This window comes from Solanum tuberosum, unplaced genomic scaffold (assembly GCF_000226075.1).
Source record: "Solanum tuberosum cultivar DM 1-3 516 R44 unplaced genomic scaffold, SolTub_3.0 scf00330, whole genome shotgun sequence".
Classification (NCBI taxonomy): Eukaryota; Viridiplantae; Streptophyta; class Magnoliopsida; order Solanales; family Solanaceae; genus Solanum; species Solanum tuberosum.
The window spans coordinates 487,757-501,838 of NW_006239256.1; the positions used below are offsets into that span (position 1 = coordinate 487,757).

General features: G+C 36.3%; 3 protein-coding genes across 3 annotated transcripts; 1 reads left to right on the top strand and 2 right to left on the bottom strand.

The window, feature by feature from the left end:
• Positions 1-917: 917 nt before the first annotated feature.
• Positions 918-4,734, bottom strand: LOC102600307 (mitochondrial intermembrane space import and assembly protein 40). The gene is made up of 4 exons (XM_006360789.2): positions 4,563-4,734; positions 2,501-2,535; positions 2,278-2,403; positions 918-1,489 (listed from the first exon to the last, which is right to left on the bottom strand). Exons 1-4 carry the CDS (start codon positions 4,657-4,659, stop codon positions 1,283-1,285), a joined length of 465 nt encoding a protein of 154 aa, XP_006360851.1. The 5' UTR covers positions 4,660-4,734; the 3' UTR covers positions 918-1,282.
• Positions 4,735-6,553: 1,819 nt separating this feature from the next.
• LOC102600638 (homoserine kinase) lies at positions 6,554-8,277 on the bottom strand. Its single transcript, XM_006360790.2, has one exon. It carries the CDS (start codon positions 8,175-8,177, stop codon positions 7,047-7,049), a length of 1,131 nt encoding a protein of 376 aa, XP_006360852.1. The 5' UTR covers positions 8,178-8,277; the 3' UTR covers positions 6,554-7,046.
• Positions 8,278-9,032: 755 nt separating this feature from the next.
• On the top strand, positions 9,033-13,646 carry LOC102600981 (transcription elongation factor SPT4 homolog 2-like). The gene is made up of 5 exons (XM_006360791.2): positions 9,033-9,304; positions 10,037-10,128; positions 10,243-10,298; positions 12,688-12,749; positions 13,332-13,646. The coding sequence occupies exons 1-5, from the start codon at positions 9,215-9,217 to the stop codon at positions 13,380-13,382; spliced, it is 351 nt and encodes a 116-aa protein (XP_006360853.1). The 5' UTR covers positions 9,033-9,214; the 3' UTR covers positions 13,383-13,646.
• Positions 13,647-14,082: the final 436 nt, after the last annotated feature.

The window sequence follows — 14,082 nt, forward strand, 5'->3', positions numbered from 1 at the left end:
CTTATTAAATTAATTTTAAATCTATATTTTATATTAGCTTAAAGTTGTAATATTGATATTTTTATTTTGTAAATTATTAATTACGCAGTTAAGCAAACATATACTAGTTCATTAATCATCATAGTTATAGTTTTCGTTACTACTCGCCACAATATTCAGTGATAATTACGTTGCCCGCTTTTTCCAGTTTGTATAAGCGTGTATGTTTCATTCACCAGTAAACCCACTCAAGTCTTTAGAATCAAATTAGGTATTTTCTCCTTTATGAATGCCAGCTCTTCTCCTCCATTTTTGGCTAAAGCTCTAGCTCTCTTTCACCATTGACAGGCACTCCTCTCCAATTTTGTGCAAGCTTCGATAACTTATTACTCCCTTTGCCCCATTTTATGTGGCACTTTTCGAATTTCGAGATTCAAACAAATAGTTTGACCGTAAGTTTTTCATAAATATTTTGAACATTTGAATTATCAATTAGTGTGATTTATAGTACTTTCTACGTAGTTTACAAATATATAAATCTTATTTCAGAAAAAATTGAAGGTTCCATGCACAAACTCCTGGTTAAACTTAAACTGACTCTCGAAAATCGAAAAGTGTCACATAAATTGAAACAAAGGGAGTAGCTTTTTTCACTTTTCTCTCTCTGTGGCAGATTCAGTCAAGAAGGTCACAAAAGATTTCTAATTTTTGATTTGCAAAAGGGCAAAGGTTTAATTCAAAATTCAAATGGCTTTTTACTCCTTTGAATCCCACCCAAATTGCAATGAGAAGAACCTTACCCTTTAGGGGTGGATTTAATTAAATGGCACGTCTATGTATTATGCCTACTCATTATTACCCTTTAGGGGCGGATCTAACATGGAATGCAAATTTCATAGATGGACCATAGTAAATTTCAGAATCCATAAACTTCAAAATTAGGATCGGTGTTTAATCCCTGGACCTCTTAATTTACAACTCTGAAGCTAAAACTTCTATTTCTACATTGTGCAGAAGTTGAAAAAAGAGACTTGGAGTAAAATTTTCCATGAAATAACAATCCATAACACTGAAAAGTTGGTAATAACATGAAAATTTGAACCAATCTGAACTTTTCCTAGAAGCTTTGGCCTAGTCTCTACAGTTCCATACTGAAAAACTTCAAAAGTTTTGATCATGTAAATCACAAGGGAAAAGATTTTTCTGGCAATACTCTGCTAGTTAGTGTAGTAGTAATTGGTATTGTATCACCAGGGCTTCTAAGAATGGAAGGACAAAAAAACGAAGGTTAACGATCAGCCTTCTAGAGTTTAGTACGCTTAGTCTTCTTTGATTCTACAGACCAAATAGGAGGGATGATTCTGTATCCTTGTTTTGGTGTTTCCTCCGTCTTGACTTCATCTTGTTTCCTGACATCATCATCCTCGTCCAGGACGTCCTTTGAAAATGCATTAGGATTTGCCTTGATGCAGCTTTGAAGAGCGACAAAGGGACTAACACAGTCAGAGCCCTACAGTGGGAAATACGATTTTTTTTCACATGTTAGTTAGAAGGATGAAAAAGAAAAATGGGAACTCAATTTTCATCATTTTCTGTTCAAAATATAATCTTTTCTTTTCGATGTTGTATATGAATGAAGGGAAGATGACAGCTTTCTGATCTTGTTTGTTACATTACATCAAAGTCTATTTACCACAAGTAACCAAATTTTTGGACATCAACTTTGGAGGGTCTATCGGAAACAACCTCTCTATCCTACAAGGTAAGGGGTAAGGTCTGCGTACACTCTACCCTCCTCAGATCTCACTTGTTGGGATTATAATGCAAATGTTGTTGTTGATGCAACTATGGACTCCGAATTCTAAGGTCAAGAATGATCACCAACATTTGGTCTTGTCTAGTGGCATTCATACAAGTAACTTGTTCTACACTATGGAGAAAGGAAACTTGAAATTCTCTCAATCAGAAAAAAGATAAGCAGCCTTTAGAAACACATTATCTTAAATTTGATCTACCTTTCCAAAAAAAAAGAAAAAACGCATAACCTTAATCGTTTTATCGTGATATCAAACACATAAATAGGTGCAAATCTAGCTGAATAACCTAACCAATATTTACCATGATACAACTTATGTGGGCACTTAGTAAGCTGAAGTTCATACAAGAATATCGGCTCGGAGAAATAAAATCAGATGAAACAAGATATATGGCATCTCTCTCTACCAGAGATGAACGCGATAGAGTATAGACAAATGATAAAAACAATAAAAAAAGGAAGGAGCATTCAAACGCAGTTACCTTTTCTTCAGCTGTGCTCTTGAGGAAACAGAGGAAAGCGTCTGAGAACTGGTTGCCGCAAGGGCCAGCACGCAAATGAGCAATGCAAGGACATTCTAGAGCTTTCCGAGCTTTCTCGTCAATGGACTAAAAGTAGAGTTTCAGTTTCTTGAGCACAGATAAGTAACAAAATTTCAACTTTTATTGACCAAGTTTATGATCCGAAAAAACTGAACCAACCAACCTCATTCTCACCATCTTCACCATATGCTGCAGCTTCTACAAGACGAAAGGAGGAAAATTTGTAGTAAGTTTTAGGAGTCTTTTAAAACATAAAAATCTGATTCAAACATCATTAGGCAGTAGTCAACCAATAATTACATGGCGGTCAAGTCTTTGGGAATAGCTATTTAGCAAACTTTCACTAGAGATCTAATACACACCTTGATGTTATAGAAAAATAGGTATAGATCAACTGCAGTTACGAGCAGCTGTAGAGACATAGAGGAAGTAGTAGAGGAAGTTACGAAATCAGACTGCAGTGAGAAAACAATACATGAAAATGCGCAATGATAGCTAGTCACATGGGAAGCGGAACCAGAGCTTTATCAATTCTCCAAACCACACCATAGGTGAATCTACATTTTAAGTCCTTGGGTGCAGAGTACCACTCTACTTACTACTTCTTTGGGTGCAAACTTCTAATCACATATATTTTTAAATTTGAACTATACAAATGTAGTTCAAAGAACAGATAATGGAGACAATACTTATAAGTATTTAATACCCTCACATTAGGTCAATTTGGTTATAGATATAGCGTAGCGATAGGTGAAAGATTTAGAGAATCTCATGTTTTAGATTCCTAATCACAAGTTATCAAGTATTGGAGTGAAATGGACAGAATGGGAGTTAACGGATAGAGGGATTCATAAGTCACCCAACTAGTTTGGAATTGTGGTTAAACTATTGTTATTGCTAAGTACTATTTACATATGTAGCTCGAGCGGAAAGCACACGATGCATCCATCTACTAACTTCACTATACATTTGCACATGCCCACCACCCGCCTCAACTCTTTTCCAACCCCATTAAGGAAAAAGTGAAGGACTTATAGTACAGTTTCTAATAACAGTAAAGCTCGAAGGCTGTTCCCGTCCCTGTCGGGGGAGATGCCAACCATCTCTCAATTCTACGAACAGGGAATTATAGTACAGTTTATTAAGCCATACAAGTCCTTGATTTGGATTCTTGAAGGAGAAAAATTGTTTTTTGCAAAATCAATAAACAGAAAGACTCGAGAGAGGATGGCGGGAGAATCATCATCAGAGGTGGCTTTCAGTGTCTTTGATGAAACACTTCGGAATTGGTTGTCAATGGCTATTGGCTACTTAGGATACTTTCAGTATAGATCTAATATGCACATTGATGCTATATGAATGGATCTACTGTAGTTACTGGATCTAAAGACAATGTGTTGCTGAGGAATTTGGGATAACAACAAACTCTTATACAGAGCTAATAGTAGAGAAAGATACTATCTTTTACCTATCAAAAAAATAGTACAGTGAGAAAACAATACATGCAAAAGAGCAGTGATAGGCTGATAGCTAATCACATGGGAAGTAAAATTGAAACCTTAAATCATTTCCCCGAACAGCAAATAGTAAAACATTTGCGAAACATACCTCAATCCAAAAATAGTTGAGGTCGGTTATAACATTACACATCATTACACGAAAAACATACATTATATAAGCAAAACAGAACCAAGGATTCCTTAATGGTGATTTTTTAAAAATGGACTTTGGGACAAACTCAACTCCAAAAGTTTGCTCATAATGCGAGTATATTGCTAAGATAATGTAAGGAGATAAACAAATTCATTAGTCGACCAATATGGGACACTAAACCCCCTTCCTCCTCCTCAGGATTGACAATTGGAGCTTGGGGCTTAACTCAACAAAGTTAGCTCATAATTGCTCAAAAGTCAAAGCCATGACAAACAACTCATCTCTCAACCAATACGGAATACTTGACAATGGGTAACCGTAAAACTGCATTTCAAAGATTCACCCATTTAGGCATTTCCACTTTCACATATACATTAGTCTCCCCCCCCCTCCCTCCCCACCAGCCTCCTCAAATCTTCTCCAAATCCCAGTAGAATGAAAAAAGTTGAAAACTTGTAACTCCTTATAGTGAAATTACTAAACATACAAATATGGGGTTCTTGATTCTTGAACAAAAGGGGGCAAAAATTCATCCAAAAAAATAAAAATAAAGGGGTGAATTGAGGAGTTACCAGCAATCAAAGAATCAAGAGAACGCGGCTGAGAATCATCAGCAGCAGAGGTAGATTTCGATTGATTATCAATGGCTTCGCTCTGCACTTGTCCCATTTCTTTCCTGAAGAAATTGCTTCGTCTTTGTTGACGCCTCAAAATATAGAAAGGCTTAAGAAGAAGACTTGGTGTGTCTAAAAAATTCAATTGACACTTTAGTACCCTAAAGTTTTTGTCAAAGTTGTTTTATACGGACTCGAGTGTGGGTATTCGATACAATATAAATGATTGTATTTGATAAAATCAAAATTTTAAAATTTGAGGACATAGATACGGATGTTGGAATTTGGCTTAAAAGAATCAAAATTATAAAATAAAGTTGTAAGGCTATTCTAAATTTTGAGAGATATTATGTGAAAAACTTATCAGGATATTATAAAATTTAGTCTTCCATTATCTAGTATGGGCGTTAAGTACATAAATTAGTTGTCAAAAAACCATCATGTTAATAATTAATTTAGAAATAATTTCCTTTTTTATGAGAAAAAATATATTTATAGACAATGATTTGTTGACGAAGAGAAGAGATGCCATTTTTCATGTCTTAAAATCTATTTTAAGAAATTAAAGTCTTAACTCTTCCTTGTGGATTGATCGAATTCTACTATTCTAGTATTGTGTCAAGCCGAGTTCGACAACATAAATAAATAAAGAGTTCACACATCTCAGTATCTCACTATAATAGTCAAGTTTTTTTCGAAATAATTTTTTTATGTTATAGTTTACCTTAATAACAATAATACATTCTTGGTAAAATTATTCCATATAATAGCTCTTTTTTTTTATTGGTAGTATAATATACTACTAGTAATAATTAACCGTCTTTACAAAAATATAATCTATAAGATGACAATAATAGATCTAGATAAGTTTGGCTAGATATCATATACAATACTTAAAATTGAAATAGTTATATACAGATACAATGTGAAACATGCATCGAGAGAGGGAAACGAGAGAAGAAGAGAAGGGAGCGAGAGAGGAGAAAGGCGAGTGAGAGAGGAGTGTTACTAAATTCTGAGTTCTACCCATTGGATCAAGTCAACAAACCAGTCAGAAGGAAATCATTGCATATCATAAGGAATTCGAACAACGGTCTCAAATACAATATCTGGAAGTACCACTTCCTCATAAGAACGGGGAATCAAAATCGACTATTCCCCCTCCTTCCATGTAGCTTCTCTTTCTCAGAATAGATGAAACCGTTGTTACTTATTCTTCAAATAAAAGGGAGCCTAAGAGCAACAATAAAGTTGTCTCGTGTGACCTATAGGTCACAGGTTTGAGCTGTGGAAGCAGATACTAATGCTTGCATTAGAGTAGCCTGTCTACATTACACCCCTCGGAGTGCAGCCCTTCCCTAGATTCTACTAACACAGAATGCTTTCTGCACCAGAGCAAAGTTATTAAAAAAAAACTAGTTTTTGTTGCATGAGGACCAAATAAAGAACAGTGTGTAAATGTTGCAGTAAATGGTAAAGAAAAGGAAATCCAGATTCTCTGTGTTAAATTTTGTACATCAAACCAGTGATGAGGGAATATAGAGAAAAAAATTTCATTGGGACGGTGGGTTTGGAGATCTTTTTTGGCAGAACAATCGAAAAGGAAGAAAGAAACGACCAATTTGGCGTTTTACAGGAGCAATCAGGAAAAAACACAGCATTTGTTGATCTGCTGCAGATTTACTACATAGCTCTGCAATGCACTGAAGCAGCACTTCGTTATTCATAGTGGTGGATCGATTACATTGATCTAGTGAAATTACCTTGGTATGGTAGCAGACGGCTTGTGAGTAGATTGAATCTGGCAGGTATAATCAGCAAGTTGAAGAATCAAGAAACTAAAAGTAGCATAAGTAATAAGCCATGGAAAGATCACTCCTCACGACATGAACAGTACTGCAAGATCATAATGAACTTTAGAAGTCCAAATATGAAGGAAGAATATGTAATTCCATGAAAATTTCGAAAGTGCAAGTGACATTCGATATATTGCAACATAAATATTGAACAAAATGTCCTCCAGAAAGGCAAATCAAGAATGCTAATCAATTGACAAGTAAGCCATTTCAAAATGGCAACTTCTAACTATTTTATTTGCTCGGTAATCAGCTGACTTCTCAATGATCAATACAACGACGACACATCAAGTGTGATCTCACAAGTGGAGTCTAGGGATGTTAGAGTATACGCAGACCTTACCCCTACCTTGTAAGATCGAGAGGCAATTTCCGATAGACCCTCAGCTCAACAAAAACATTTCAAAACATGTTTGAAAAATACAAAGTGAAAGAAGCTTTAACAATTCATTGCACACAAATTCCTACATATCATTTTTCACATAGCATGATGAATTCACATAGTGAAAAGATATATAGGATTCATACAACTATTACCAAACTCGTTTGGAATTGAGGCATAGTTGATTGATTGCTCAATCGGTCATCATGAATTGCTACTAACAAGGCGGGCACCAACTCGATCAAGCTTCTTCACCATAGCCAAAGCCTTCAAGTTCCCTTCCTTCATAAACGCCTCCACCATTCTCTCCCCAATCTCCCTCCCTCTCTCTTCATCATCCGTCACTGCAACCAAAGTAGGTCCAGCTCCGCTTATCGTGCAACCAAAAGCCCCAGCCTTTAACGCCGCCTTCTTCACTCCCTCCATCCCAGGAATCAACGGCCCTCTCCTCGGCTCCACAATCTTATCAGACGACAACGCCTTCCCTAAACCCCTCGAATCCCCCTGCAATATCGCAGCCACCAACGCCCCAGCCTGACTACAATTCCATATATGATGCGACATTGTCACCTCCGATGGTAATACCGCCCTCATCTTCTTGGTTGGAGCTTCAAATTCGGGATTCACAAGCACAAAAAACAAATCTTTTTCAAATGGAAACTTCAATGGAATCAATTCCAACGGATCATAACTTCTTATCAACACAAAACCACCCATAATCGAAGGTGCTATATTATCAGCATGATAACCCGAAACCTTCGTTTCCGATTCCAACCCAGCAAGCACAAGATCATCAACACTCAACTTCCGTCCAAAAATCTCATTCACAGCCACCGCCGCCGCCGCAGCACTAGCGGCACTAGACCCAAGTCCACTACCCAACGGCAACCCTTTTTCAAGCGAAATCGATAAACCAACAGACTGTATATTCAACATCTTCATAACAGAAATAGCAGCTATTCCAGCACAATTTGATAAAGGGTCTTTACTAAGCCTATTTCCGGCACCGGAGATATCAGAAATCGAAACCTCTCCAGCTTTAACATTTGGGTCAACCCGAAGAGTGACAAAATCTCCGACTCCATCAACGGCGCATCCAAGGAAATCAAAACCCGGACCTAGATTAGCAACAGTGGCCGGAGCAAACGACTTGACGGAGGTGAAAACGGGTTCGGGTTCGGGTATGGTGATATGGGTTTGGGTTTTAGAGGAAACAGATGAGAGATTGAATCCAAATGAGAAATGGGTATTGATGGGATATAGAGAAGGAGGATTTGAGAAGCCATTAGAAGTGATGAAGTTGAGTTTCATGGGAGATTGATAGGTTATAGCCATTGATGTGAGAGTTCAGAGAAGGAGAAGAAAGACAACAAATGGAGAAAAAAGGGTTTTTAGGTATATTTCCATATTCAAGATTTCCTATATAGAAAAGTTAATTTTTTCTATTTTATTTTTATACTATGATATTTGACTAATAACCAAACTTTATAAAAAAGATAGGAGTACATAATACCTAATAAATAGTTATCTATAAATTTCATTTAGACATGTGACTTATATGAGTATTAAAAGGAGTAGAGTCACATCCATTCGATAAAAATAGAGTATTCAATTTTACTATCTGAATATAGTAGAATTAAAAGTGACATGAAATTATCAAATTGAATCGAGTTTAGGCCATTACTAGTCCAACTAAGACGACGCTAAACTAGTTTCATGATATGAACCTAGCCCAACCTTGCTTGCACAATGAGGGCTAGTTCAGTTCGACTAGTGAGACATAACACATATCTCGTAAAATTAATCAAAATATATATAAACTAGTTTGAATAATATATTTATAAATTTTTAAAAAGTAATAAAATGTTATATGAATCATTATAGAAGATTTTTTCTTAAATTATTTTATGTGATATTCAATATCCACATTAAATCTTGACTGAATAAAATGTTTCCGATAAAAATGACTCCCTAAGCAAGGGCACTTATAAATGAAATCTCATCCTATTTTCACTCGATCTATGTATTAATTCCAAAAAAATTATTTGTTGAAATAATTTCATTTCCATTTTAAGATATAAATATTTCAAGATGATTATAAAAAAAAAAAAAAAATTTAAAAAAACTTCATTTGTTTTATCTTTTATTTATTCAATTTAAAATACATACTTATTTTAATTTCTCTAATTTCTTAGTAGGAGTATAAATTCTTCTTTCTGGGGTTTATGCCTTTTTCCCCAAAACAGCGAGTGAAGAAAAAATTTCAGTGAACTCTAGAAGAGAAAATCGAACTTCCCCAAATCTTTTGGAACGGAGCAGCGATCGGAGCAAAGACAGTGGGTGGTAGTGAAAGAGTAGAGGAAGAATCAAGAATGGGAAGCCAACCTGCACAAATTCCGACCAGTTTTGGGCATGAACTGAGAGCTTGTCTCCGTTGCCGTCTTGTTAAAACTTATGACCAGGTATGAAATCCCCTTTTTTTATAAACCCTTTTGAGATTTCTTCAATACCCATCAATTTGTTTTTGTTGTTTCGAACTTTTTTGTTAAGGTCATGGGTTCAAGTAGTGGAAACAGTCAGAAATGTAGTATGCAATAGATGCTTGTGGTCCAGTCTTTCCCTGAACCCTGTGTATAATGGGAGATTTAGTATACTGGGTTGCCCTTTAACTGCATCGCGATGTTGGGTAGGCTGAATGTATCATTTGTATCAACTTCGTCACATTTAAGGACTGATGAATTAGGGTTCATTGTAGTTTGATGATATTTTATGTTTTTGTATTGGGTTTGGAATATAATGTGCTTTTCCTTCAAAAGGAGGAGTCTTTAACATTTTTAAGGAAAAAAAGGAGTAAAATATGTCATAGCCTTGGTGGACAGAGTTAGCGGGTACTGGTGAGAGGTGGCAGGTATCACATGGAAGTTGAGGTACGCGCGAAAGCTGGTCCGGACACCACGATCATCAAAAAGAAAAAAGGGAGTAAAATAGGTTTATTTATTTCTTCAAATGGGGTAGGGGAAGGGGAAATGTGGGAGGGGATTATACGGGGGGAGGGGGGGGATCAAACCCTCACCAACAAGGTGAAAGTTCAGTTAGTCAACTAACTGAGGTACTAAGATTCCCAAGTAGGTTTTTTATTGGATGTACTTGTACTGGGGTTTATGTTTTTGATGGGTGATTTACTGGTAATGCAGTTTAGGGAATCAGGATGCGAGAACTGTCCTTTCTTCAAGATGGATGAAGATCATGAGCGTGTAGTGGACTGCACTACTCCAAATTTTACTGGGTATGTTTATGTGTAGTTTATTTTTATTTAATATATCCCTTTTCTTTCTTCTTTGTTTTGTTTTTAGGTCAATAAGTTTTTCTTGTTAGTAATTTGGGAGCTATTGTGTCACAGTTTAATCTCTGTCATGGATCCAACGAGGAGTTGGGCAGCTCGATGGCTTCGAATTGGTATGTGAAACCTCTCTTACATATATTTGAGTTTTTTAATTGGTCTTTCTTACATTATTATAATTTTGACTAACTTTGGTTACTCCTGTGGTATATATTTTGAGTTTGAAACGTCAAACTATATTTAGAAATCAGCTTTACTGCTGATCTTTGGAATTTATTTAAGAGGCCCATGTTAGATGGTTGTATATTGTGTCTAAGTGGAAATACCCAAGGGATGTTTCCTTTGCCACTTTCTGCATGTGCCGTCCATACTTAGCAGCATGTTGCTCCAAGGTTAAAGGGCAGAATCTCTGACACTAGCTTTTTGCAAAATGATTGGAAGTTTTTTGAAAGGACACTGTAGTGGGTTCGTGACTCTGGGTGTGTTGGTCTTTTTAATTTTTTGATGACAAGGGAACCCGCAGTGGCTACCCTTTGGGTGCGCACAGGGTAAAACCCCCGCTCATATGCAATAGCTTGCAAACCACACAGGAGAGGTCACCCGCACTAGGCAATCCCGAGGGTAAACTCCTTGCTTTTGCTTGCAAGGGGTTTCGAACTTGAGACCTCCAACATGCAAGTCCCATGCCCAAACCACTGGGCCACCCTGAATTGTTGGGTGTGTTGGTCTGTTTTTAAGCTACGTCAGTAGATACATCTCAATTTATTGATTTTGGTCTTCTTGTAGGTTTTTTTAATCAGGGAAGTGATTATTCAGAGGACTTCTTTTTTTTTTTGAAAAGGTAACTTGTATTATAAACACAGGAATACTCAGGACGTATTCCAGTAATACTTACAATCAGAAATCAGAGGACTTCTTGTTCATAACTTTTTTTCTTTTCCTCATAATTGAGTTCACACATTGGTTACTAGAAACTTAGTATAATTATATCTTATTAGTTTACTACGCCCGTATATCTTATACACATGTCTTTCTCTTCTTTCCAAATGATTTAGAGTTCATCGTTAAGAGACATACGTTTCTGAGTAAGGTGAACAGTTGTCTAATCCTGACTATCCCATAGTGCATCAACTTTGGTTAGACTGTGTAACATTTGGAAACTATGCATAGTAGAACTTCAATAGACTAGGCAATAAAGAGCAGCGGTCTTGATTAGACAAGAATGATCTTGGATACAAGTTTATGCCCAAGTCTTCCAAAATGCAAAGATTGATGATATTATGCATTAGTTCACATTGTATCTTCTTGGAGAATGGCTAGGAAATTTAGTGAATGAGGAGAGTGCCTGCCAGATCTTAAGGAGCTCTCTAAATGAAGTACCCAAAAATAAAAGAGAGTACTAGGAAAGATCTGATTATCAGAAATAAAAGGAAAGGATCTGATTTTCTGACTTCTCTTTATACATACTCTAATAGATTTTATCAAGCTAAGAAGCTCCTCTTAAGGTAGTCAATGCCAGACAACACTCCATTTTTTTATTTTTTTTTATGACAAGGGAAACCCGCAGCCGCTACCCTTTGGGTGCACACAGGGTAAAACTCCCCCTCCTATGCAATAGCTCGCAAACCACATAAGAGAGGTAACCCGCACTAGGCAAGCTTGGTGCGACGAGCTCGACCCAGAAGGCAAACCCCTTGCTTTTGTTGGCAAGGGGTTTCGAACTTGAGACCTCCAACATGAAAGTCCCAAGCTCAAACCACTAGGCCATTTTTTACCAAGCTGTTTCACTTCTATTAGCTTGAGATGCAGTGAGTTGCATTCTATTTTCCAAGTGATGCTTTTATAAGTTGGAAATCCAGAATAGATGAAGGAATTTGGTGTTAGCCTGTACTTGGTAGAAGTTTCACATGCCCAAGGCTCCAAACAATGAAGAATGCACACGCACTGTATACATGAACAAATGAGGTGTGACAATTTGGAGATTTAGAGGCTTAGAACTTATTATTTATCCTTGTTTGATATCTTAAAAATGTTCCATTTGAGTAATTAGAACATGCAAAAAAGGGTGAGAAGGTTCTGATCTTCTGGACCACCTAGATTTATAACTAGCCTTCCTGAGTTACTGATTTCAGGTTCAGACTAATTCTACAAAGTAACAAAACTAATGTCTACTTATCAATTAAGCTTTTGACAAAAAAAAATCAAGCATTTGATTGCAAATTGAATGAGTAGGTGAAATTGCAATAGTAAAAAAGCTAAGCGGTGATGCTTGTATTTTTTTCTAGGCCATTCAATGAAAGTCTTCACAAAGGGAAAGCAAATAGGAATATGAGAACTAACACTACGATAATTGTGTGCTTTGCTCTTTATGCTAGTGACTGTGAGCTAATGTTTTGTGTCTGTATGTTGGGAATATCCTTTCATCTTTATCCGTTTTATTGTTTATTTAGTGTTGTATAATGGGGCATATTGTTAACTTGAATTATTTTTACTAAATATTTGCAGCACGGTATGTCCCTGGTTGTTACACACTTGCTGTATCTGAGGCACTTCCAGAAGATTTGCAGGTTAGTGATTCAAGATGGTTGCTACTACAAAGTCCTTGTCTTTCATCAGATATGCTAAAATTTCAAGTTTTGGACTAGTTAGCCATTTCATTTTATTCTTTTACTTTTAATTGTCTTGTCATTCCTGTATTATATTAGTATAAAGTATTAACTATTCCTTTCCCAGTCAAATATTTGGGCATCCTAGGTTGTTAGTATTTGAAATTCCTTTAGGTTGGTGAGGTCAACTATCTGTGTGTTGGCTTTACTTAGACTTGTAAAACTAACTGAATTCTGTTATCTCTTCCCATTCCGATGAGTTATTGCGGAAGTTTATTTACTGTTGGTGAGATAGGGGCCTAGGATCTCTGTCTTTGTCAAAGCAACTTAGAGTTGGCTAATTATATTAGTGTCACTTTGGGAGCACAACTCCTAAGTATTTGGGTAATGAGTATATGCCAAATTAAATTCAAGTTAGCTTTGTAGATGAGATTTTTATTTGTAGTCGCAGATTTCTGCAACGTTTAATATGCTAGTTTACACGTCCTAATTTAAGTTATCCATTTTATTTTGCATAGTTATTTACTTCTATATTTTCTGCAGAATCTTTGTGAGGATGAACATATCCCGTATGCTCCTCCAAAACGCATCTGATCCAACAAACCAGCAATGAAAACATCAGCAGATTTTGGGTTTTGACATGGGAAGTACTCCCATTTTGCAGCGTCAAAGTAAATCCCGGGACAAATGTTATGTAATTAAGATAACGAATTACTGAAATTATCATTAACCCCCCTAATCTGGAAACTAAACATGTTTTATGTCTGAATATCTCTCTGTTATCTGTGTTTGCATGCTCATCTGGTGAACTCTCATGTATTGATGTTGTGTTTATGTGACACTAAAATTTTGTGGAGATGTGTTTGGAGTAGAAATGGTTTCGTGTAAGCATTTTCCCAGCCAACTCTGAACACCAATGTTGCTCGGACTCTTAAGAAATATCGATAGGTATGTGTCGGATCCTCCAAAAATAGTGTATTTTTTAAGGATCCGACACGGGTGCGGCAACTTTTTTGAGAGTCCGATCAACTTAGATGAACACTATTTGTTGGATGTTATATGGTTTGCTAGTAGTAGCATCAACCTATTTTGGCATTCAACATGTATTATGTTACATAGATACATGTGTGTCCATTTGTTTAACTTTATACGAGTTTAAATGTATACTTTTGCACACTTGAAGTTGCAAGGCATAAATGTCACGTTTATGTATAATGTGATAATTTATAGGTTAATAATATTACCATCCAAAACATAGTAGGGTTGAAGTTTTATGTTTGATACTTTCACCATC